Source organism: Nicotiana tabacum, chromosome 10 (genome assembly GCF_000715075.1).
Source record: "Nicotiana tabacum cultivar K326 chromosome 10, ASM71507v2, whole genome shotgun sequence".
Classification (NCBI taxonomy): Eukaryota; Viridiplantae; Streptophyta; class Magnoliopsida; order Solanales; family Solanaceae; genus Nicotiana; species Nicotiana tabacum.
In genome coordinates, this window is record NC_134089.1 from 161,172,023 (window position 1) to 161,194,394 (window position 22,372).

At 36.6% G+C, this 22,372-nt stretch overlaps 2 protein-coding genes across 2 annotated transcripts; one reads left to right on the forward strand and one right to left on the reverse strand.

Moving 5' to 3' along the window:
* Window positions 1-725: 725 nt before the first annotated feature.
* LOC107781175 (heat shock 70 kDa protein 17) lies at window positions 726-14,769 on the forward strand. Its single transcript, XM_075223479.1, has 14 exons — window positions 726-1,571; window positions 2,009-2,241; window positions 8,822-8,981; window positions 9,249-9,494; window positions 9,603-9,739; window positions 9,814-10,150; window positions 10,304-10,465; window positions 11,082-11,153; window positions 11,235-11,335; window positions 11,428-11,497; window positions 11,975-12,031; window positions 12,145-12,206; window positions 14,016-14,088; window positions 14,211-14,769. The coding sequence occupies exons 1-14, from the start codon at window positions 816-818 to the stop codon at window positions 14,430-14,432; spliced, it is 2,688 nt and encodes an 895-aa protein (XP_075079580.1). The 5' UTR covers window positions 726-815; the 3' UTR covers window positions 14,433-14,769.
* A 1,443-nt stretch (window positions 14,770-16,212) lies between these two features.
* Window positions 16,213-20,878, reverse strand: LOC107781172 (UDP-arabinose 4-epimerase 1). Its single transcript, XM_016601832.2, has 10 exons — window positions 20,738-20,878; window positions 19,296-19,420; window positions 19,066-19,179; window positions 18,880-18,987; window positions 18,655-18,746; window positions 18,291-18,432; window positions 17,970-18,064; window positions 17,435-17,564; window positions 17,101-17,245; window positions 16,213-16,789 (listed from the first exon to the last, which is right to left on the reverse strand). Exons 2-10 carry the CDS (start codon window positions 19,416-19,418, stop codon window positions 16,572-16,574), a joined length of 1,167 nt encoding a protein of 388 aa, XP_016457318.1. The 5' UTR covers window positions 19,419-19,420; window positions 20,738-20,878; the 3' UTR covers window positions 16,213-16,571.
* Window positions 20,879-22,372: the final 1,494 nt, after the last annotated feature.

Consider the following 22,372-nt stretch of genomic DNA (forward strand, 5'->3'; position numbering starts at 1 on the left):
AAGAGCTCTTTCTTAGATGCAGGCCTCGCAAAAATACAAAAGCCACTATACTCTCATACTTGTTTCTTATATGTTAAATTATTTTAAAGTAGAACTTTCTAAATGATTTTGATTGACGAAGTTAATTTTTTTTAAAAAGTATTTAGTCATTTAATTCAACAAAAAACTAAATTGTGTGAAATATCGGAGAAAGTATAAAAAATAAGGGAAACATTGATTTAAGAATTTCAGAATTAAAACAAAGCATGTGCAGTTTTTCAAACTAAAACTTACTTCCTCCGTTCTAATTTAACAATCACTTTTAGCTCAAAAAATTGTCCCAAAAATATTGTTACTTTAGGAATTTGAGATTGAATTGTTAATTGTTTCCAACTCTACTCTTAATATTAAAGAAGTAAATAGTTTTTTCTTTTAATTCTCAAAAATTATTTAATCGGAATAATTTAATAAATTATATCTCATATATATTATTGTTTTAATAAACGTGAAAAAAGCTAAAATAAAGAAAAAGAATAGTTAAAAATGGGAATTATTGGAACTGCCCAGAAGCTTCAAAATTATGACGGGGATGCGAAGTAAGATTCAAGCCAACAGCAAAACCAACACACCGGGCGTCACATAATATGCCACGTGGACATTATGCCAAATGTCAAATCCTTATTGGTTAGCCACTTCACTTTCCACCTGTAACCCCAACGGTATATATACCCTACACTCTCTTCTGTTACTGAAATTTTCTCTTCCCAATTAAGTAATAAACTTCACCGGAGATCTTTTTTCCGATTAACTCCGTTTTCCTAACGCCGGCGGCGAACATGTTATTCCGAATAGGGATAATCCTATCCTTGTTTTTGCTGCTCACTCCAATTCCATGTCAATCCGCAGTCTCAAGCATAGATCTGGGATCCGAATGGTTCAAAGTCGCCGTGGTCAACTTAAAACCCGGTCAACCACCTATTTCAATCGCGATTAACGAAATGTCCAAACGGAAAACTCCGTCGCTCGTCGCATTTCATGCCGGCAGTCGCCTCATCGGCGAAGAAGCTTCTGGAATCGTCGCTCGTTATCCCAACAAGGTTTACTCCCATCTCCGTGATCTAATATCAAAAACCTTTCCGCACGTGTCCAAAACCCTAGAATCTCTCTACTTAAGTTATGATATTTCCCCCGAGGAATCGAGAAATGTGGCGGTTTTTAAGACGGAGAATGGTGATTTCACGGCGGAGGAGCTTGTAGCAATGTTGTTGAAGTATGCCCTCGGATTGGCGGAGGCTCATACGCGGGGAACGCCTGTGAAGGATGCGGTGGTGACTGTGCCGCCATATATGGGAGTGGCAGAGAGGAAAGGGCTGCTTGTTGCGGCAGAATTGGCCGGTATCAATGTGTTGGCGCTTGTGAATGAACATTCTGGTGCAGCATTGCAGTATGGGATTGATAAAGATTTTTCGAACGGGTCGAGGCATGTGATATTCTATGATATGGGTGCGGGTAGTACCTATGCTGCCTTGGTCTACTTCTCTGCTTATAATACTAAGGAGTTTGGGAAGACCGTATCAGCTAACCAATTTCAGGTAAAATTAAGTAAACACTGAGATTCATTGATTTTGAGCTCAGAATATTATTTGTTGATTTGTATGAATAGAATGCTAGATATATTTACGTGCAACATTGCAGTTCTGATGCTTTATATAGTTATTGTGGAGAATGCGTCTGTTGAAGTTATTTTGTTAGGTTTATTATGTCGGTGCAAAAGATTGTAGCATTGTCTATATATAGGGTAGATGTACGGTATAAGCCGAGGGTTCAGCCAAACCTAGTAACTTTGGCTCACACCTTGAATATGTGCTAAGAAATCTACTAATTGTGTATAAATATTAACTCAGTAACTCAAATGGTCAGTGGGCTCCTGACTTCCCGAACCCATAAATTTAAATCATAGTATAGGTACTTTTCTTAATCTTTTTTTCCTTGAATGTTAGATAGCTAGATTGACACATGAGTGTTGCAGGTCAAGGATGTTAGATGGGATGCGGAGCTGGGAGGGGAACATATGGAATTAAGATTGGTGGAGTACTTTGCAGATGAGTTCAATAAACAACTTGGAAATGGGGTTGACATAAGGAAATCCCCAAAGGCAATGGCGAAGCTAAAGAAACAAGTTAAGCGAACAAAGGAAATTCTTAGTGCAAACACAGCTGCTCCAATATCAGTTGAATCTATTTATGACGATCGGGATTTTAGGTGAGTTTGTGGTCCATTGATTTTAATGTACATGAATTTGCCTTCTTTCTTGTTTTCTTGTTCTTCACTACTTCTGGGAAATTTTAGTTCTGAAATTTATCTTTTTTTTTTTGAATTGGTAACTATTATATATATTAAAAACATCAGTACATAGGTTGCACTGAAAACCAAATTTACATGAAGAGGATTAGTAGATGTTCTAATTCGAGACCTAGCAAGATCCTAGTATGTCTATGATTGTCAATGTATCTTCTATGTAAATCTGTTTGCACCAAAAACAAAAAAGAAGAATACAATTGAGTTTGATCTTCTGCATTGGATTGCTTCTATCTTCAAAACATCTAGCGTTCCTTTCCCTCCAATCTGTCCACCAGATACAAGCCGGGACAGTCCTCCATCTATCTCTACTAGTTGCTTCAGCTCCAGCTTCTTCCCAGCTAGAAAGGACATCTTTAAGCCTGTATGGCATTGACCATGAAATACCCCTAAGACTAATAAAGATTTTCCATAGTTGGTCTGTAATCTTGCAATGTAGAAACAAATGTGTGACAGTTTCAGCATTTTCCCCGCACAGAAAACATCTTGAGCACAGAGAAATTCCCCTTTTTATGAGATTATCTTGGGTTAATACTGCCTCATTTGCTAGTAGCCAAGTGAAGCAAGCTACCTTGTATGAAATCTTTGTTTTCCATATATGTTTCCAAGGTCATGGGTCCACCTGTTGATTATTATGATTCAAAATCTTATATGCATCCTTCATCCGGTAAGCCCCTCTGTTGTGCCTCTTCCACCAAAGTGAATCAAAACCTTCCTGTAATCCTTTAAATGCTTCCAGCTCTTTGTAAAGGTCAGCTAATCTTGTTATCTCCCAATCATTCAACTGTCTTCTTAGAGCGATTTCCCATCCTTGATGACTCCTCATATCAGCTACTGTCTTATGCTGGTTTTGCTTTGATCACTTTGCCTCATAAAGATTGGGGTTCTTGAGAGTACTTCCATAACCATTTCATTCTAAGAGCCTTGCTATGATTCTTCGAATTCCTTATTCCTAAACCACCTTGTTTTTTATCCATTGTGAGTGTCTTCCACTTAACTAAATGGAAGACCTTTTTCTCCTTATTACCTTGCCAAAGGAATGATCTTCGGAGTTTGTCCAATCTCTGTAAAATGCCTGCTGGAATTGGGAACAACGACATCATATAAGTAGGAAGTGAGTCTAATACTGAGTTAATTAGAACTAGCCTGCCCCCCAATGATAGGTATTGTGATTTCCATCTTGACAACTTCTTCTCACACTTTTCTATGACTGAATTCCAGATTTCTTTTGATTTGGATCTTGCACCAAGAGGCATCCCGAGGTAAACAGTTGGTAGGGACCCAACTTCTCCTCCCAATATCTGTGTCAGTTGCTCCATGTTGTTAACTTCATTAATGGGAAAAATATTGTTCTTTCTCCTGTTGATGTGTAATCCTGAGACTCCCTCAAATAAGTCCAAAATGATTCTTAGGAATCTAAGTTGGTCCTTTTCAGCATCACAGAAGACTAGAGTATCATCATCATATTGGAGATGTGTGATCTCTAGATTGTTTGCCCCACTCCTGTTTACCTCAAAACCTTTAACCCATCCACTTACTTTAGCCGTTTTGATCATGTTGTTCAATCCTTCCATGGCTATAATGAATAGAAAAGGAGATAAAGGATCACCTTGTCTTAGACCTCTATGTGAATGGAAAAAACCTTTAGGAGATCCATTTATGAGAATGGAGAATTTTACAGTAGATATGCAAAATTTCATCCATTTATTCTATTTCTGCCCAAAACCCATTAGTTCTAACATTCTGAGTAGGAAGCTCCAATTTACATGATCATAGGCCTTCTCAATATCTAATTTGCATAAGATTCCAGGTTCCTTCTTTTTTATTCTTGAATCCACAGCTTCGTTGGCAATCAACACTGCATCTATTATTTGTCTTCCTTTGATGAAAGTCATTTGTTGAGCATCGACAATTTTCCCTACCACCCTCTTAAGTCTTTCGGTTAGGACTTTTGAGAGCAATTTGTAGAAGCTCCCTATCAGACTGATCGGTCTGAAATCTCTCAATTCTTTCGCACCTGTCTTCTTTGGAATCAAAGCTATATATGTTGCATTGAAGCTTTTCTCAAACATCTCCTGAGAATGGAAGTTGTTGAAGGCCGCCATGATGTCTTCCTTCAAAATGTCCCAACACTTTCTGAAAAAACCCATTGTGTATCCATCCGGATCCGGGGCCTTGTCACTTGCACACATCTTCAGACAGGTCAAAACTTCTTGTTCCTCAAAGTTACTCTGTAAAAACTCCCTTTTTGATTCAGAAATTCTTGAGCTATTTTCGAAATTGACCGTTGGTCTCCACTCTTCAGGTTCTTTGTATAACTCCTTGTAGAATTCAGTTATCTCAATCTATATTCTGTCTGGATCCTCGACTACTTCATGTCGAATCATTAGTTGATCAATGTTGTTGTTTCTCTTGTGTGCATTTGCAGTGCGATGGAAAATTTTTGTATTCCTGTCCCCTTCTTTGAGCCACAGAGCTCTTGATTTTTGTCTCCATACAATTTCTTCATTCTTGAGTTGTTCCTCAATCTCCATTAGAGTAGCTGCTTTCCTCACTGATTCCTCCTCGGTAAGCGCTCTTAGTTGTTGTGTTGTCTCAAAACCTGCTAGTTGACTTAGCAATTTTGATTTTTGCAGTCCCAAATTACCTTCATAAACTCTGCTCCATTCTTTTAGCTTGCCCTTGAGAGCTTTTAACTTGCAAGCTAAAATGTAATCTGGTCTTCCTGAGAATTCAAAAGATGTCCTCCAGTCTCTAATTCTGTCATTAAAACCTTCCACATTCAGCCACCAATTTTCAAACTTAAAGTATGATTTAGCTTGTTCCCACACACCACAGTATAGAGCCACAGGTGAATGGTCCGAAATCAACCTTTGTTGGATAGTTTGCTTGATATTTCTGAAGCTTTCATCCCATTTTTCTGAAATGAGAAATCTATCAATTCTTGAAGCGGCTGTATGATTGTCCCCTTTGAACCAAGTATAGTAGCCTCCTTCAAGTCGTAGATCTATCAACTCCATATCTTCTATAAAATCCGAGAATTCCACCATCACTTTGGACCTCCTTGAACATTCCCGTTTTTCAGAAGGATACCTTGTAACGTTAAAATCGCCACAAACCGCCCAAGGACCTTCCATCAATCCCCTCACTGCACCAATTTCTCTCTATACTATTTTCCTTTCTATTCTACAATTTGGGGCATATACTCCTGATATGTGACATTGAAAATTCTGTAAAAGAGTCTCGAACTTGCAAGTCAAAGTGTATGCACCAGTCTGTAACACCTCCCCTTTCCATACTTTACAATCCCATAATAACAAAATCCCCCCTCTCGTGCCGCTAGCTTCTAATCTTGCATACCTCACCCATCTACCACCCCATATTTGACTGAATATTTCCTTAATATCCCCCTCCACTTTTGTCTCTTGCATGCATATAATGTCTGCCCTCCAGTTCTGCACCTGACTTTTTATGATCTCCCTTTTCTTCTTGTCGTTTAATCCCCTTACATTCCAGGAAATTACTTTGATCTTCATATTGAAATGATTGATAGATCTCTTCCCCTACTCATTTTCCCGTTACTCTTGAATTTAACATCAAACGAAGTTAAACCTTTTAATTCCAGTGATCCTTTGAATCTTTGTTTCTTCACCTCCAACTCTGTCTCCACCCTTCTAACCTGTCTGCAACTGTCAATTTGCATTAACAACTCCAATGCTTCTTCTTCATGGCCTTGAAAATCTACTCCAAACATTTTCCCCAATTTGATCATATTTTGATGGACCCATAGTGTTGCATCCCTGTCTTTATCCATTAATGGATTGTGTTGCTGAACTGCTATAGGATTCACCTCCTCGATTTCCTAATCTTGGATAGAGCTAAAGTGCTTTAGTTGTTCCAAAGCACTTCCAACTTAATCTTCCCCCATATTTGTGTTTATGCTCTGCTCCCCTGCCTTCTGTTCCAGTCTTGCTATCTCTGCTCCACCTTCTGACTGACTGCAACTGTTAAGTGTTGCCTTTGACATACTTTCAAGGTTTTCGTTGGGGATTGGATCCCCTGGAGTGGACTCTTTCGCCCCCAGGTAAGAAGGTCCTCCCATTTCCTCAATACAAGGCTTCAGCCTAATATCATCAGAAAACTCACACGAGAGATCATTAAAAATGACTTGTGCAGCCAAGTCGGAGTCATAGGATTTCAGCTCATTGTTTGTCACTTTACTGCTCTGATTCATCGAACTCGAACCTTGTGTAAGTTGCACACTTGCCTTTCCTTTATTAGTGTTTTGCAATATGGTGCACCCCACTTGATTGTTCAAATATCTCTCTATTTTAAAACATTGTTCGTTTTCTTGTATCTTCGGCTCATATCTTGTCTGTCTTTCAGCCCAGATTGGGATGAAAAATTTAATACCATCTCTTTCAATCCCAACCTCATTGGGAGTCTTTCTGCCATCACCAACAATTTTAATTCTTGCCCACTTAAGATGATTTTTGAGATCAGTTTCTTCTTCAGTAGCTATCCATCCCCCACAGAGATCTCCTATTTCTTTGAAGATCTTTTGTGACCATAGATGTAAAGGAATTCTCATGGCTCTAATCCAGCATGTTTCCTCGATTTGTGAGTTTGGAATGCATCCAGCAGTATGACTCCACCATTCCAGATGAAGCTTGAACTTTTTCCAACTCCATTCTCCTTGCATAATCTGCTCCGCCATGAGGTTGGGATTGAAATAGACAGTATCAAATTTTTCATCCCAATCTGCGCTGAAAGACAGACAAGATATGAGCTGAAGATGCAAGAAAACGAATAATGTTTTGAAATAGAGAGATATTTGAACAATCAAGTGGGGTGCACCATATTGCAAAACACTAATAAAGGAAAGGCAAGTGTGCAACTTACACAAGGTTCGAGTTCGATGAATCGGAGTAGTAAAGTGACAAACAACGAGCTGAAATCCTATGACTCCGACTTGGCTGCACAAGTCATTTTTAATGATCTCTCGTGTGAGTTTTCTGATGATATTAGGCTGAAGCCTTGTATTGAGGAAATGGGAGGACCTTCTTACCTGGGGGCAAAACTCCAGGGGATCCAATCCCCAATGAAAACCTTGAAAGTATGCCAAAGGCAACACTTAACAGTTGCAGTCAGCCAGAAGGTGGAGCAGAGATAGCAAGACTGGAACAGAAGGCAGGGGAACAGAGCATAAACACAAATATGGGGGAAGATCAAGTTGGAAGTGCTTTGGAACAACTAAAGCACTTTAGCTCTATCCAAGATTGGGAAATCGAGGAGGTGAATCCTATAGCAGTTCAGCAACACAATCCATTAATGGATAAAGACATGGATGCAACACTATGGGTCCATCAAAATATGATCAAATTGGGGAAAATGTTTGGAGTAGATTTTCAAGGCCACGAAGAAGAAGCATTGGAGTTGTTAATGCAAATTGACAGTTGCAGACAGGTTAGAAGGGTGGAGACAGAGTTGGTCAATTAGTTCCCAAGTGTGCTGTTAGTTAGTGAATGGTGGTCAATTAGTCCTGTCTATGAAATGAAAAGCTTGGAGAAACTTTATGCTGCTCAGGCTGAGACTTAGTACCATATGCCGATGCACTACAGTATTTCACGTGCTGCTCGTGATGAACCCTTTAAGTGATTCGACTCAATGTGCTCGAGATATGATGGAGCTATTTTTTTAAAGGAATAGTCTCTTGCTGTAATTCTTATTTTGAATTTAAACCTTACTGTTTCTACTGCTTTTTTTTTTAAGCTTTCACAAATTTGGTATCACTTGACAAGTCCATGTAGCGTGAAATGGGTTATTACTAGGAACAAAGGCTCCCTACTTTTTGCACCTTTACTACCATAGACTTGTAGAGATATTTGGACCAAGCCTGGACCAATTTCGATTTTTTCTAAATAAGCAAATCCTAGAGATCTTTACATAAATGAAAAGGAGAAAACAAGAACGGAAAAAATACTTTCTTTCTGATGTGCAATGGCATATGCAGAAGGTGAAGTAGAGCATGAGGCGAGGCTTAGTTAAAAGTCAAAAATCAATGCAGTCGCACTCGCTATATTTTGTGGTATAGAGCTTATGTGATTAATCTGGAACTGTTTCTCTAGGTATACACATTAACTGGAGTGCATTGTATTGTTTGTTGCTCTTTCACTGTTTGTCGTGTTTGCAATTTTTTGTTCATGGTATTTTAGTTAATATGACAGCGGATTATGTACATCTCTAGTTGACATGATCAAATTCTCAATTCCGTATTAGATAAAGAAGTTCTGTTCCCCCATGAATAGGTTGCTATCTAAGACATATAGGAGCCAGGATTGAGTACCTACCCTTCTTCTTGTGTGTGACGTATGAATCTGGTGCCATGCTTTCACATTTGGAAGAGGGAAGAGCGATGTTCTACTAGTAAATTTTCACTTGGTTTTTAATTTTTTTCACTCATCAGAACTTTATTTTCTGGTAGGAGCTCAATAACTCGTGAGAAGTTTGAAGAGTTATGTGAAGATTTGTGGGAAAAAGCTCTTGTACCTTTAAAGGAAGTTCTTATACATTCTGGTTTGAAAGTGGAAGATATTGATGCAGTGGAGTTGATTGGAGGTGCCACCAGGGTGCCAAAATTGCAGGTCTGCTCTTTTCTTAACAAAGTTGAGGTCTATCAACTACAGTTATTGAATACACATATTAGTTGTTTCCAGATATATATATATATATATGTTAGGATGAAATAAATGTTGTGTTGCTGGCTGTTGGAGTTTCTTGCAACTTAATCTGTCAGCGTCATTGTTATCTGCAGCACAGACAATATGTAATAGTCATTTAAATTAGCTATCATTGCTTGTAGCATGATTGATTTAGGGATTTGTCAAAACACTTACATTCCTCGATTGCAGGCTAAGCTTCAAGAATTTCTTGGAAGGAAAGAACTGGACAGACATTTGGACTCTGATGAAGCAATTGCACTTGGTGCCTCGTTGCATGCTGCAAATATAAGTGATGGAATCAAATTGAATCGTAAATTGGGGATGATTGATGGTTCTCCGTATGGATATGTGATTGAAGTGGACGGTCCAGATCTTCCCAAAGATGAAAGCACCAAACAGTTGATCATACCACGTATGAAGAAACTACCCAGCAAGGTATATCAGAAATTTATTTTGACTGTATATTGTTGGGAAAATGACAGGTTATTAAAGATCATAATAGTAAATGATATTTTTATGTCCCATTGTGTGGTCTAACTGCAGATGTTCAGATCCATTGTTCATAATAAGGATTTTGAAGTTTCACTAGCGTATGAAAGTGATGACTTCTTGCCACCTGGGACTCCTTCGCTTACCTTTGCTCAGTATGCAGTGTCAGGTCTTGCTGATGCTAGCGAAAAGTAAGAATGGGCAATATATGAATCAAATGACGCATCATGATCTGTCATTCTGAGCTTTGTGCTTTTTCTTTTAGGTATGCATCGCGGAATCTTTCTGCCCCCATCAAGGCTAATCTGCATTTCTCCCTTAGTAGAAGTGGAATATTTTCATTAGATCGAGCGGATGCTGTTATTGAAATAACTGAATGGGTAGAAGTACCACGGAAGAATCTGACAGTGGACAACTCAACCTCTGCTTCAACAAATACATCAACTGAAAGTAGCCCCAGTAATACAGAGGAAAGCAGTGAAAAATTGAATGCAGATGACGGTAACAGTAATAACTCCGATCCTAGTGCGAACGATTCTAGCACCACAAGTCTTAGCACAGAGAAGAAGCTGAAGAAACGGACGTTCCGAGTTCCACTTAAGGTTATCTGAACTTATCCATTTGTAGGGGGTCTATTTCACATCCTCTTCTTCATTAGTTTCCATTGGATGTCAGGGAAAATGTTATTTTAGAAATACCTTTATGTTTCGAAGTTCTTAACCAGTCTTATCCTTGTGACTTCTTTGTTCGTATAGATTGACGAGAAGACTGCTGGGCCAGGAGCATCTCTTTCGAAAGAGTCCTTTAATGAAGCTAAAAGCAAACTAGAAGCACTGGACAAAAAAGATGAAGAAAGAAGAAGAACTGCAGAATTGAAGAATAGCTTGGAAGGATACATATATGACACAAGAGACAAGGTTTGTGGTCTTATATTCTAAGTATCTGTAACACTTGTGGGTGCTTGTGATTATCTTGACCCTGATCCATTCAGCTCCAGGAACTTGAAGCACTATCTATCTATCTATCTATCTATCTATCTGTATTGTTGATTTTCCCATTTCACGTTTCAATTGCATTCGCCTGTTCTCCCTATTGATTTATATTAGTTTTTTCTCTAGCATGTTAAAGATTTTGCAGCTAGATAAATCTTTCTGCAAGTGTTTTCAAACACATATCCATGCACTAAGATCCTCCTGATACATCCTTTTGTTACACTGGTCTGCACTAAGATCCTCCTGATACATCCTTTTGTTACACTGGTCTGCTTTTGTGCCCTTAAATGAAACTTCCATAGAGACAAAGAACACAGACACGTACACATGCACTCTGTTTCTCTGGTGTGTGTTTGATGTTGTCACCTTGTGGATCATTGTTATATTCTCAATTTTTATTTTCTTGCGATGCACTTTTTATCAGTTGGCTTCCAGTGGCCCTCAGTCACTGTCTGTTTCGTGTTAAATATTTTATTCTTTGATCACATGAAACTGATAATAAAATCTCTCTTTGTTATTTTTGCATGTGCTCATTTACCAGCTTGAATCTGAAGATTTTGCAAAAATTTCGACCAGTCAAGAGCGTCAATCATTTATTGAGAAACTTGATGAGGTTTGCCTACTCCCTTTTTCCATGTTCGGTGATATATGTATATATTGTAAGTACTAAATGAAGTTGCTGCACATTTTTCAGGTACAAGAATGGTTGTACACTGATGGTGAAGATGCTTCTGCTACCCAGTTTCAAAAACGTTTAGATGAGTTGAAAGCTATTGGTGATCCCATATTTTTTAGGTCTGCTCCTAATCTCAACAGTCAAACGCTGAAGAATAGTTTCTTTTAGTACCACTTTAAGTAGCTATGCTGAATGTAAATTTTTGGTGCAGACATAATGAACTTACTGCACGCCCTGCTGCATCTGATCATGCTCGAAAATACCTTAATGAAGTGCAACAGGTAGGAAAATTGATTCTTCTTCTATTCATTTTCTTTTCTGTTTGTTTAAATATTGTTTGGATCATGAAGTGTATTGTAAGCTTGAAAGAGTAAGTGCGTTATGGTAGTAAAGGTTTTGAAAAATTACTAAGGTTACACTGGCACATCAATCTGAAAGTCGGTACTGAAGTTTTCTAGTGGGGATGTTGGAAACTAAGCTGTATACTCTGAGGCACTGTTTGAGGTGACAATAGCCATGGGTATCTTCCAGATGTGAAGTGTAGAAGATGTACAGATGAAATTGATATTAACTTGCATCTGCCGTTGTGGTATAAGTAGAAAATTCGGTTTGATTTTTTATGCTGACCTTACTATCCAGATCCCTTTGCAATACTCTCTGTGATTTTCAAAGCTGTGAGTCAGCTAGGAAAGCTTTTCCATCTTTTTCTTCCTTTGACCCTTGCAATTCACCTTTTGCTTCTTTCTTGGATATTTCAGATTGTGCGTGGATGGGAAACAAACAAATCTTGGCTTCCTAAGGGAAGAATAGATGAGGTGCTCTTTTCAACTGTTGTGTTTGGCATTTTTCTGCTGTTGATACAATAGAAGCTAGAAATCTCTTCTGTAATGTTCATAGCTGGGGAAGTTAAAAAGCGTCCTGTTTGCAGGTTTTAAAAGAAGCTGAGAAAGTGAAGAATTGGTTAAATCAGAAGGAGGCTGAACAGAAAGAGTAAGTTCCTTTTTTCCTGCTTATGTCTTTCAACTTTTATCTTTTTCCTATTTGCATACATAGTTTTGCCTCTCCTTTTTCTTTTCATACTTCTCTGCTTGTTTCCTTTGCCACCTTTTGATTTTGTCAGTGAACGTAGCATGTCTTTTTTCTGTTGTGACATCTTGTTTATTAAACTGTTGTGCCGCTGAACTCCTGAAAGTGATTACTGAAATACTCTCTCTGTAAAGAATAAATCTAGTCGATCTGTGTATCAAAGCATATACTCTTTGATTCGAACACTTGTGCACATATATTATATACACATACATGTGTGTATATGGGTCTTGCTAACCTATAAACTCCACTTTCATTTCCTTTATTTACCTTTCGTAAACACATTAATCTTTTTAATAGTAGGTACTTTTTTGTCTTTCCAACAAAAAATCCAAGCACCAAAAACCATCTCCTCCAAATCAATCATGCCATCTTTATTCTTTCCTCTTCACAGGCAGATTCTTCCTCCCCATTTATTTTCCGGCGATTACTCCTATCTGTTCTTTTCTTTGGCGATCTCCTCTCCATTTCTTTCCTTTGCCGAACTCCTCTCCTTCCTCTTTTCCTTTACCCCCTCTCTCCTTTTCCTTCTTTCCTAGCCTATGAAATATCTTGTCTCCATTTCTTTTTGCAACCAAGTCATCCTCCTTTTTTTTCCTTTTCTTCCATGTCTGTTAATCAAAAGAAAAACTGAAAGAGTGAAGCATAAGGATAAGCTAAGAAGAAGAGGGTGTAAGAGTCCCGTAGAAATACCTTCCAAGAGAAAGTTATTTTCTGAAATGCTTCTCAGCATTTTTACTACTTTTTAACATTTTCGCAAGCTGTACCACATCACTTTTGTAGGATAAGGGAAAAGAAGGAAAGAAAAGTGATGTGGTAGCCAGCGAAAAACGTCTTTTTATGTTTAGTTACTATTTTTATACAATGCTAACCCACTACAGCCCGGAAAAAGTTCTTCACAATGGTAGCCTACTATAGCCAGTGAAAAAGTTCTTCACAGTGCTTACATTTCTTATTTGGTTTTGTATTTCATTCAACCAAATTAAGTGGGAGAAAGGTGGAACCCTGTAATCTTCATTTTTGCCCTTATTCAATTGGGGATCGGAAGGATTGTACTGGTAGACTAGATAAGAGAAGAAAATGGGTGCTATAAGAATGTTTGTCCTCAGGGTTTTGATTCAGTGTCAAGGACGCATCACGTGATGTGTTGTTAGCACGTCATAGGTTCTAACCCTGCCATGTACAAAGTTAAGTTGGATAGAGGGTTAGAGCAGCTACACCCTGGAGCTCTGAACCTTTTCACCGACTGGAATAGGGCCAAAAAGCCCACATGGGACGTCTTCAATATTTTTTTTTAAAAAAAGAGCAAAACAAAAAGGAACGAAAAAAGGATAGCACCAAAACTGATTCTCTTTATTTCCCGAATTTTCATATGTGCTTCGAGTCAGTTCTTGAGTTTGACAGCAAAAGTTTAAACAAAATAATTGGTTCTAAAGTGGGTAAGCCTAAGTTAAGTTATATATCTGGTGGAAGAATATACTATAAAATATCATTGGGCTGTGCTGGTTCTCCATAAAAATTGTGACCCATACATATATCCCAGTGGTCCTGCTTGCCAGTTTGAGGAAGTCACAACTCTCTCTATGTACTTGCCTTCTAAAAGGAACAACTCTCTATAAACATAGTTCTGAGAAATTTTTATCTTATTGTTACTAATCTTTTTATCCCTTTTCTCATACTGTGTGCTCAATGCCTTTTTAATTTTTCCTACAGCACTCCTGGATTCAACAAGCCTGCATTTACTTCTGAAGAAGTATATGAAAAGGTTCTCGATCTTCAAGACAAGGTACTTGATCTAAATCGTTAATTAGCTTCAGTGATAGAGCTGACCAAGAATTAGGTAGTCAACTTCTTCCCCATATGAAGCTTTCACCGTTTGATTCTGCCTTCCTCTTCTTTGTGGATCAGGTTACCAAGGTAAATAGAATACCTAAACCGAAGCCAAAGATTGAGAAGCCAATGAAAAATGAAACTGAAAGCAGCGGGGAGAAAGCAGACGCTGCCAATTCCTCTTCAGAGGAGGGTGCCTCCCAGAAAGAACAAACAACTTCAGATGCAGAGAAGCCATCCACCGATGGAAAAGCCGATGCCCAGTCTAAAGATCATGAATCAGACCATGATGAGTTATGATTATTACCTACCAAAGGCTAGATACCTGCAAATTACAAAAAGAGGAAGAGATAGCAACTTGAGTTGTTGTAGAGTATACTCCGAGTCAAACCCATCTTTTTCATGGAATGTTTTTGGGAGTCCTCGGTCTCCAGGCAAATATGGGTTCAAATAGTACATGCTAAGAGATCTTACACTTAATCCGTTGGTAGCTGCAACACAATATTAATGTAGAACAGTGGGAACATTATTCATGAGCCGTTTTGGCTGCAGAATGGAATTTTGTTAGCTCCCCCTCCTATGAACTCTTTCTTACAATGGATGCGTATTTAATATATGGAGTATATAAATTTTGAAATACTTGTATCGTTAAGTTATGCCACTAATGTCCGGGTGTGCTAAAGTTGCCCTGCTGTTCGCAAGTCATATACCTTGCTTTCCACCTTTTAATGGGTCAGCCATTTTTGAAAACAAGGGGCAGGGAACTGATGTGAATCTTAAGAAAACTTAATCCACAAAGACATTTCACAATTTTGATTTAGGATCCAGGTCTCACTACTTATCAATTAGATGATAACAGGTGAGCAGCCAGGATATAACAGATAGTCAAGTCAAAATATTTCTTGAACGTTGGAGTTTGCAAGTCAAAATATTTCTTGAACGTTGGAGTTTGCTCATTATGAATCGGGGTGTCATTATGTATAAATATTACTCTCTCCGTCTCATTTTGTGTGTCTTAGTTTGACTAGATACGAAGTTTAATTGAATCTTGTGGTTTTGAACTAAAGATATGTGTAATGTACTCAGATGCACATGAATTTTGTGGTTTTAATTATGCCACATGGAATGACGAAGTTAAAGAGTTACTTATTAAATATCAAAAGAGACATTTTTTTAAATAGACCAAAAATAGAGAAGTAAGACACTTAAATTGAAAGAGAGGAAGTATCATTTATGCTTTCGTCAAATATCTAAACAAATGGAATTTCCTTAATGTGGCTTGATTTATGATTTTCACTCTAAGTTCTTTTTTCAAGTGAAGAATAGTTGTTTTACTCTTGGCATTGCTTTGTTTTTCTCTTCCCTATCCTATCAGCGACTTTCAATCTTTTTGTTCGAAATTTCTTCGTTTGTACTAAAGTGCTTGCAGAATCAATCTTGGTCCTCACTGAAATTAGAGACCTAATCATTTCGAAACTAATATTTCGGAATCCACTAGGTCCAGTGTTTGTTAGGAGTCCATATAGTTTGGGGTGGCAAACTGGTGGGTGGGGTAGGATACGGGACGGGTCAAAAGCAAGTAATGAAAAAACGGATAAATTATCTAACCCAACCCATATTTAATACGGATTAAAAAACGAGTTAACCGGCGGATAATACGGGTAACCATATTATCCATGACTTCTTGAATATGATCACTTTTGGGAGAATTCCTAGTCTCCCAAACTTGAGGAACTCCAATTTGAAGCTTTACAAATGTAAAAGTTAAACCTATTAGTTATCTATTGGTTATCCATTTTCTAAATGGATAATATGGTTCTTATTCATATTTGACTCGTGTTTAAAAAGTTTATTATCCAACTCATTTTTCAGCGGATAATATGGATGATTAGTTGTTTTCTTCTAACCATTTTGCCACCACTAATTTGAGGCACGTCAGTTTAAGGAATTGGTATTAGATTTAGATAACAACTTTAAAGAATCCATTTTGCCTTGGAAAACTTAACTATCTAATATTGGAATAAACTTAGTCCGACTAGAGTTAAATGCATACAAATAAAGATTGAGGAGAGTTGATTGATTGATAGATACTTTGACAAGATGAATCATGAAAGATCAAATGAAGAAGCACAAAATTTATTGATCTTAGAATTACAAACAAAACTAAGATGCTATAGAATCAGCTGTGGATATTTCCCATTTTCCAGCTATCTTCTTGTCACTTTATATCTCATGTATACACTATGTAATCCAAATCACTTGGGTTTTAACATTACCTATTGATAAACAAAGAATATGTAAAGGTGGATATACATGTAGTAAACTGTAAAGCTATAACAAAATGGGATATCGATAAGAATCTGAATTAGCAAAAGCTAATCTTGTCTCCTCGAGGCATTATGGTTCTCTGCGGAACCTGGTTAGCAAAACTGAGTTACTTTAGTTGTAACCATTTCTGTGTACCTTTTGCCATCTCCATGCTATGGCTAAACTCTCCTCAAGTGAATACCTTGCTATCCAGTTCAGTTCGCGCCTAATTTTAGAAGGATCGCTGTAGACTTCAGCGTAGTCTCCTGGACGTCTACTGAGATAATCAATCTTTATGTCCACTCCTGTTGCCCTTTTACAAGCTTCCACAAATTGTTTCACTGAACTACCTGTAATGACAAGGGCTTGACCATCAAAATGACTTCTGGCGTACCAGAGGCAGATCCAGAATTTAAATTTAATGAGTTCAAACTTGCACTGAACCCATTGTACTGTTAAAATTGTGGGTTCATATCTAATATGTATTGAGATTTAAATAGGTTTTTTATATATATATACACACATACATACTCCCTGTCGAAAGTTATGGGTTTAGATAAACACATAGCCTTTACGCTACATCCGCTTCTGCCAATATGAATATATAAGTTTGCAACGAACAAAATGTTCAAAAAGTAATTTATAAGTAGTAGGAAGTAACCTTTTCCAGTCCCGACATTGTAGATGCCAACTTTGCTTGGTTTTGCATGTTCGAGAGCTTTAACATGAGCATCAATTAGATCAGTCACATCGATATAGTCTCTTACACAAGTGCCATCAGGTGTGTTGTAATCTACTCCTCTTATCTGTAATTACCAGATAGGAATAAAGATTTAAGTTTTACATGCTGTTTAGACATAAACAAGCAAGCCTGTTTTGGAAAAGGAGACAACGAGATAACTAAGAAAACAGAACAATCATGTTATAATACTAATAACATGGGAAAATGCAAAAAAAGAAAGTGCAACGTTCAGTAATGCACTCATTAAAGTTACCTTCAATCCTGGAATTATACCCCTGGCTGCATCAAAACAAGCACCAGATATCCGACCTTGCTCACGTAATTCTGGTCGTGGAGCTTCTCCTAACCTTCCTTCAGGGTCCGAGCCAATCACATTGAAGTACCTTATTAGTACATTGGAGACCATCAGATACTTGCTTTGAGAAATGTGTATGTACAACGACATTACACTTGAACCGACTTCATAAGCACCAGATCAATAACTTTATCAAGCTTCAGAGAATTTGAAAAAATGGTTTTTGTTTTACTGCTTAGAGATGAAAATGAGTTAGGATCAGTGGAAAGCTAATATGGGTCCTTATTTACGGGTTTTCTAAAGGTGCGAATTTTACTATTATCTACCACATGAATGTATGTATCATTCTTATGCGAGATGGCTCAAGTTCAAGTTGGTGAAGTAAAACTATTCTTATAATGATAATGTGTTTAATTCAATCATAGAAAGGCGTTTCCTTACTAAGGATCAGCTGACCATCCCTTTTCAAGACATTGAAGCGTAAAATACGAACCTTAATATCATGATAGCCATATCTGAAGTCTTTGAGTAGTCCAGTATGATATCTTCAGCCATTTTCTTTGCTTTTCCATATGGATTTATTGGGGCCTGTTTGTATTCACAGTTACATCAGTTAGTTTGGAAACATTGGAATCGGTAATGATATTTACAATAACAAACAAATATTCCAGACATTGGTAAACGTGAAAACGCCTAATGGAGCAAACTCGTTCTAGTTTGACAGGACGGTGTTTTTCTTATTGACATATGACTTTAGGGATGAAACATCAGTATGACTAAAAAGTTTCTAATGAAGTGGAAATTGGTTACTGACTTGTGGCGTCTCTTCTGTAATAGGCATTTTCTCAGGCTCTCCATATGTTGCACAGGTACTTGAATAGATTAGCGTCTTTACACCATGTGTTGCCATTGCCTTAACTAGAAGCAGAGTATTTGATGTGATGTTATGATAATACCTGCACAGTACAAGAGTATTGCAAGACAGACAAAAAAGGAGAAAAACAAAAGAAAAATAGTTTATTTTCTAACTTGTTGTCCAACAACAACAACACAATAGATTCCCACAAGTGGGGTCTGGAGAGGGTAGGATGTACGCAGCCTTACCCCTACCCTGGAAGGGTAGAGAGGCTGTTGCCGATATAATTTTCTTTTATTACAAAGTTAACATTCTCAGGTACCTAAGCGGTTCTTGAGTACTTTCACCAACATATGCAACAGCTGCAAAATGCATCACAGCATCAAATGCATTTTGTGAGAAAATCTTGTTAACCTGAGGTCGTTGGTTAAGGATAAAAATTCTGACAATATTTGAAGCTGTAACAAAGATGTTACTATACAAAGAACTAAAAGAGAAGATAAGTCATGAAGTTAAAGCATGAACGAAAAGAAATTATCCAGGATACAGCAGCACCATCTCCCAGATCAGCATAAATAAACTGAAGACGCCCTGGCTCGGGAAATAGTTCTTGGAGAGCTTTTACAGCACCCATGTTTCCACGTGAAAGGTTGTCCTGTTGGAAAATCCCATGATTATCACACATTCTAAAACTTGATTCATGAATGGGGCGTTGAAATGAAGAGGGACATACCACAATAGTTACACGGTATGAATCTTTTAGGAGTCTAAGTACAGCATGAGAACCTATATAGCCAGCACCTCCAGTCACTAATACATGAGTTACACCAGGTTCGTGTTGAGAAAACTGAAAATACCAAATTTGGATTGCCTATCAGCGACGGATTCTTAAAACAAACTATATAGTAAGTCTGGACTGTAAATACATAAGACATATGATCTAATTATGAGTCAGACAATCACCTTGACGGAGGTACTAAAACCAGATGAATTTCTGAATATAAGAAAACAAATTGCAGCAATGCCAGCAAGCAAGAGCAGTTTCTGGGAAGTGCTGCTCCTTCTCTTTAACTCCACAAAATCCATGCCTGAAAGTTATGTGCGCAAATATCTTTAGCACTTCTGAAGTATCTTCTCTTTATATTTTTAGTTATTGGTATTTCAATTCATTCGTCTAATGAAATGTTTTCAAGTTCTTCTACATTTCATCCGCGTAACAATTCAACATACTCAAAATTCTTGCCTATGGAAACATAATATTTTATAACAGCCTTATCCTGCAACTATTAAATCTAACACTACACGAATTTAGTCCAATCACCATTGCAACAACAACAAAAAAAAACCCTGTATAATTCCACAAATGGGGTCTGGGGAGGGTAATGTGTACGCAGACCTTACCCCTACCTTATGAAGGTAGAGAGGCTGATTCTGGTAGACCCTCGGCTAAAGGGGAAGCCATTATCAGCATTGAAGCTCAGCAGCCATAGAATTCCGGCCATCAAAACTTCCTTGTATATAAGCCTAACTACTAAAAAGATTATTAACCTCATGAACATGATTTACAGACAAAAATACTCGGTTATTGGTGAAAAAATCAATATATTTCTAATGTTGAATATTCAGGATCAACTAGCACAGATATAAAGCTGATTTTTTTTTTGTTTCAAAAGGGAGATAATCCAATTAAATCATATCACAATAACACCTATCTCCAACCTAAAAAAATACCCTATATTTAAAATAGAATTAGATGCCAATTTTGCCATTACACTCTAATAAACAGAAGTAGTTTCCAAGCTGGAAATTCAAGATCATGACGCAAAAGCAGAACTGCAGAAGTTATCTCCTTCTCACCAAGAGAATGAATAAGAAGGTGCATTAATACCAATTGGCAAAGATAAATATAAAATTAAAAAGAAAACTTTTTAAATAAAAGAACTAATCAATCAGAAACTGATTTGAACATCACAAAAGCTGCAAACAATCATAGAACTACAAATAAAATTCTTCTTTACATTTCAAGGAATGGCTTAAAACATAAACTTATCGATGCAAAGAAGTAAAGCTTTTGCCAATTCCAAAAGATAAATCAGTAAAATCCAGAGAGCCTGTGAGTGTGTAATAATAATAATATGTATAGAAAGATGACACAAAGATAAAAACAGAAAGTCAATACTTTGCAACGACCTTAAAAGCGGAGGAACCAAGAATATAATTCACCAAAAATTATTAGTATTTTTTTTTTTAAAAAACGTCTACAGCCTCAGAAGATGATCGCCAAAAAAATTGTAACAATGTAAAAATCACATGCAAAATCCAATTCTAGATAATAAACAAAAAAACTACGTAAGAAAATCCCAGATGATGAATATTAAGAAAGAATGACATAAAAGATTGTTTACCTGAAACCAAAGAGGAAACGGAAGAGATTTGTTCTTAAGCCAAAACTGATGTATGTTATAATAATGTTAATTACTAGTATTAATATTAAGGAAAAAAAGAGAGAGAAAACAAAAGGGAAGAAATTTTGTGAATATAAAGACAGACCAAAGAAGTTTTGTAGTATATAAGAAGAAGAAGAAGAAGAAGTCAAATAATAAAAATAAATAGATTTAGAAAATCCGAAAAGACAATATATTACAGTGAAAGAAAAGTGGACCATGTTCTTGAGACTAATAATAAACTCAAAGCAGCCTCAAAATTAAACTAATGGATTATAACTAATTATAAATATTAAAAATTGCGTTATACGTAAAACTGCCATTAGTCGTTTTACTATTGATGACTCTCCTTTTTCTTCTGCTAAGTGTGTGTGTGTGAGAGAGAGAATGGAAGACATTGGTGGAAGAGAGTCCTGGTCTATTGGGGACTCTGTGTGTGTGTGTGAGAGAGAGAGAATTAAGAATGGTTTATTTTTCAATTGAGTGAGAGAAAATGTCATATTCCTATTTGTTGGACTTTTATTTTTTGTAGATTTTATTATTATCATCTCAAGCATATATGATTTATTATTTGAGTGTAACTCGAAATACTAAGCTACTCCCCTTTTTAAGGAAACAAAAGAAGTTGAAATCATACCTCTTATTACCTCTTGTTTCTTGTGTTTTACTAAACATATTTTTTTTGTTCCTTTGCATATAAAATATATTATATTTAGATTATTATTAGAACTATATTATACCTAATATCGCTTACTGTACGAATTTAACATAATACATGCATGATTAAATGATTTAATATTCAATAGTTTATTAAATTTGTGAAGATTCACGGACAAAGGATAACATACTTTGATTATTTGTAGGTTAAACTTCAAAAGAATGTAAGAGAATAAGAAGGTTGTGGAGGATAAATATGAAGCAGCAAACGTGGTGGATTCAACCGAAGTTTTTGCTTAAATAATGTATTTATATTAAAGAAGTTTATTAAATATATATATACATTAAATTTAGAACTTAGTTATTAATACTTGAAATCATTGTTCTAAAATTCTGAACTTATAAAGTTGAAATTTGATTCTATCTAATACAACAAAGACAATTGTGTGTGTATGAGAGAGAGTAACAGAGAGAGTCATTTTAAAAATAAATTACTACTGTTTATCCTATTATTCTCAAATATGAGTAAATTATGTACCTTACATCTAACAATAAAGAGATTAATTTTACTAAGAGTCTCAGTTCTTCGTAAAAGTTAATCCCTCCGTCTCAAATTATTTATCGTATTTTTTTACACGTCCCTTAAAAAATATTAAATACGAGAGGTATTTGTAGTCTTCAAGAATAATTAATACTAAGAGTAGAATAGGAAAAAGACGATTAATTTAGTCTTGAACTTTTAAAATAATAAATAATTTGAGATAACTATTTAACGGAGAGAGTAGAATATTACTACTCCTATAGTTTCCATTTTTCAGTTAGGGATGCAGTATTCGAATAGGCTGTCAAAAGTTGACTATTCATATTTTGACTAAATGTGTTGATGGGAACAAGCTAAGGGATTCCTAATTAGCTGACAAACCTAATAATCTTATCTCT

What these genes read in the sequence shown, in the direction of transcription:
- LOC107781172 (XM_016601832.2), bottom strand. Translation starts at nt 19,418, where the DNA reads ATGGATTTTGTGGAGTTAAAGAGAAGGAGCAGCACTTCCCAGAAACTG. An exon ending in TTACAGAAGAGACGCCACAA is followed by an intron (nt 18,065 to 18,290) that starts GTCAGTAACCAA and finishes GAATACAAACAG; the next exon opens with GCCCCAATAAATCCATATGG. An exon ending in GTATAATTCCAGGATTGAAG is followed by an intron (nt 17,246 to 17,434) that starts GTAACTTTAATG and finishes TGGTAATTACAG; the next exon opens with ATAAGAGGAGTAGATTACAA.
- LOC107781175 (XM_075223479.1), top strand. Translation starts at nt 816, where the DNA reads ATGTTATTCCGAATAGGGATAATCCTATCCTTGTTTTTGCTGCTCACT. An exon ending in CTTGCTGATGCTAGCGAAAA is followed by an intron (nt 9,740 to 9,813) that starts GTAAGAATGGGC and finishes TTTTTCTTTTAG; the next exon opens with GTATGCATCGCGGAATCTTT. An exon ending in CTAAGGGAAGAATAGATGAG is followed by an intron (nt 12,032 to 12,144) that starts GTGCTCTTTTCA and finishes TCCTGTTTGCAG; the next exon opens with GTTTTAAAAGAAGCTGAGAA.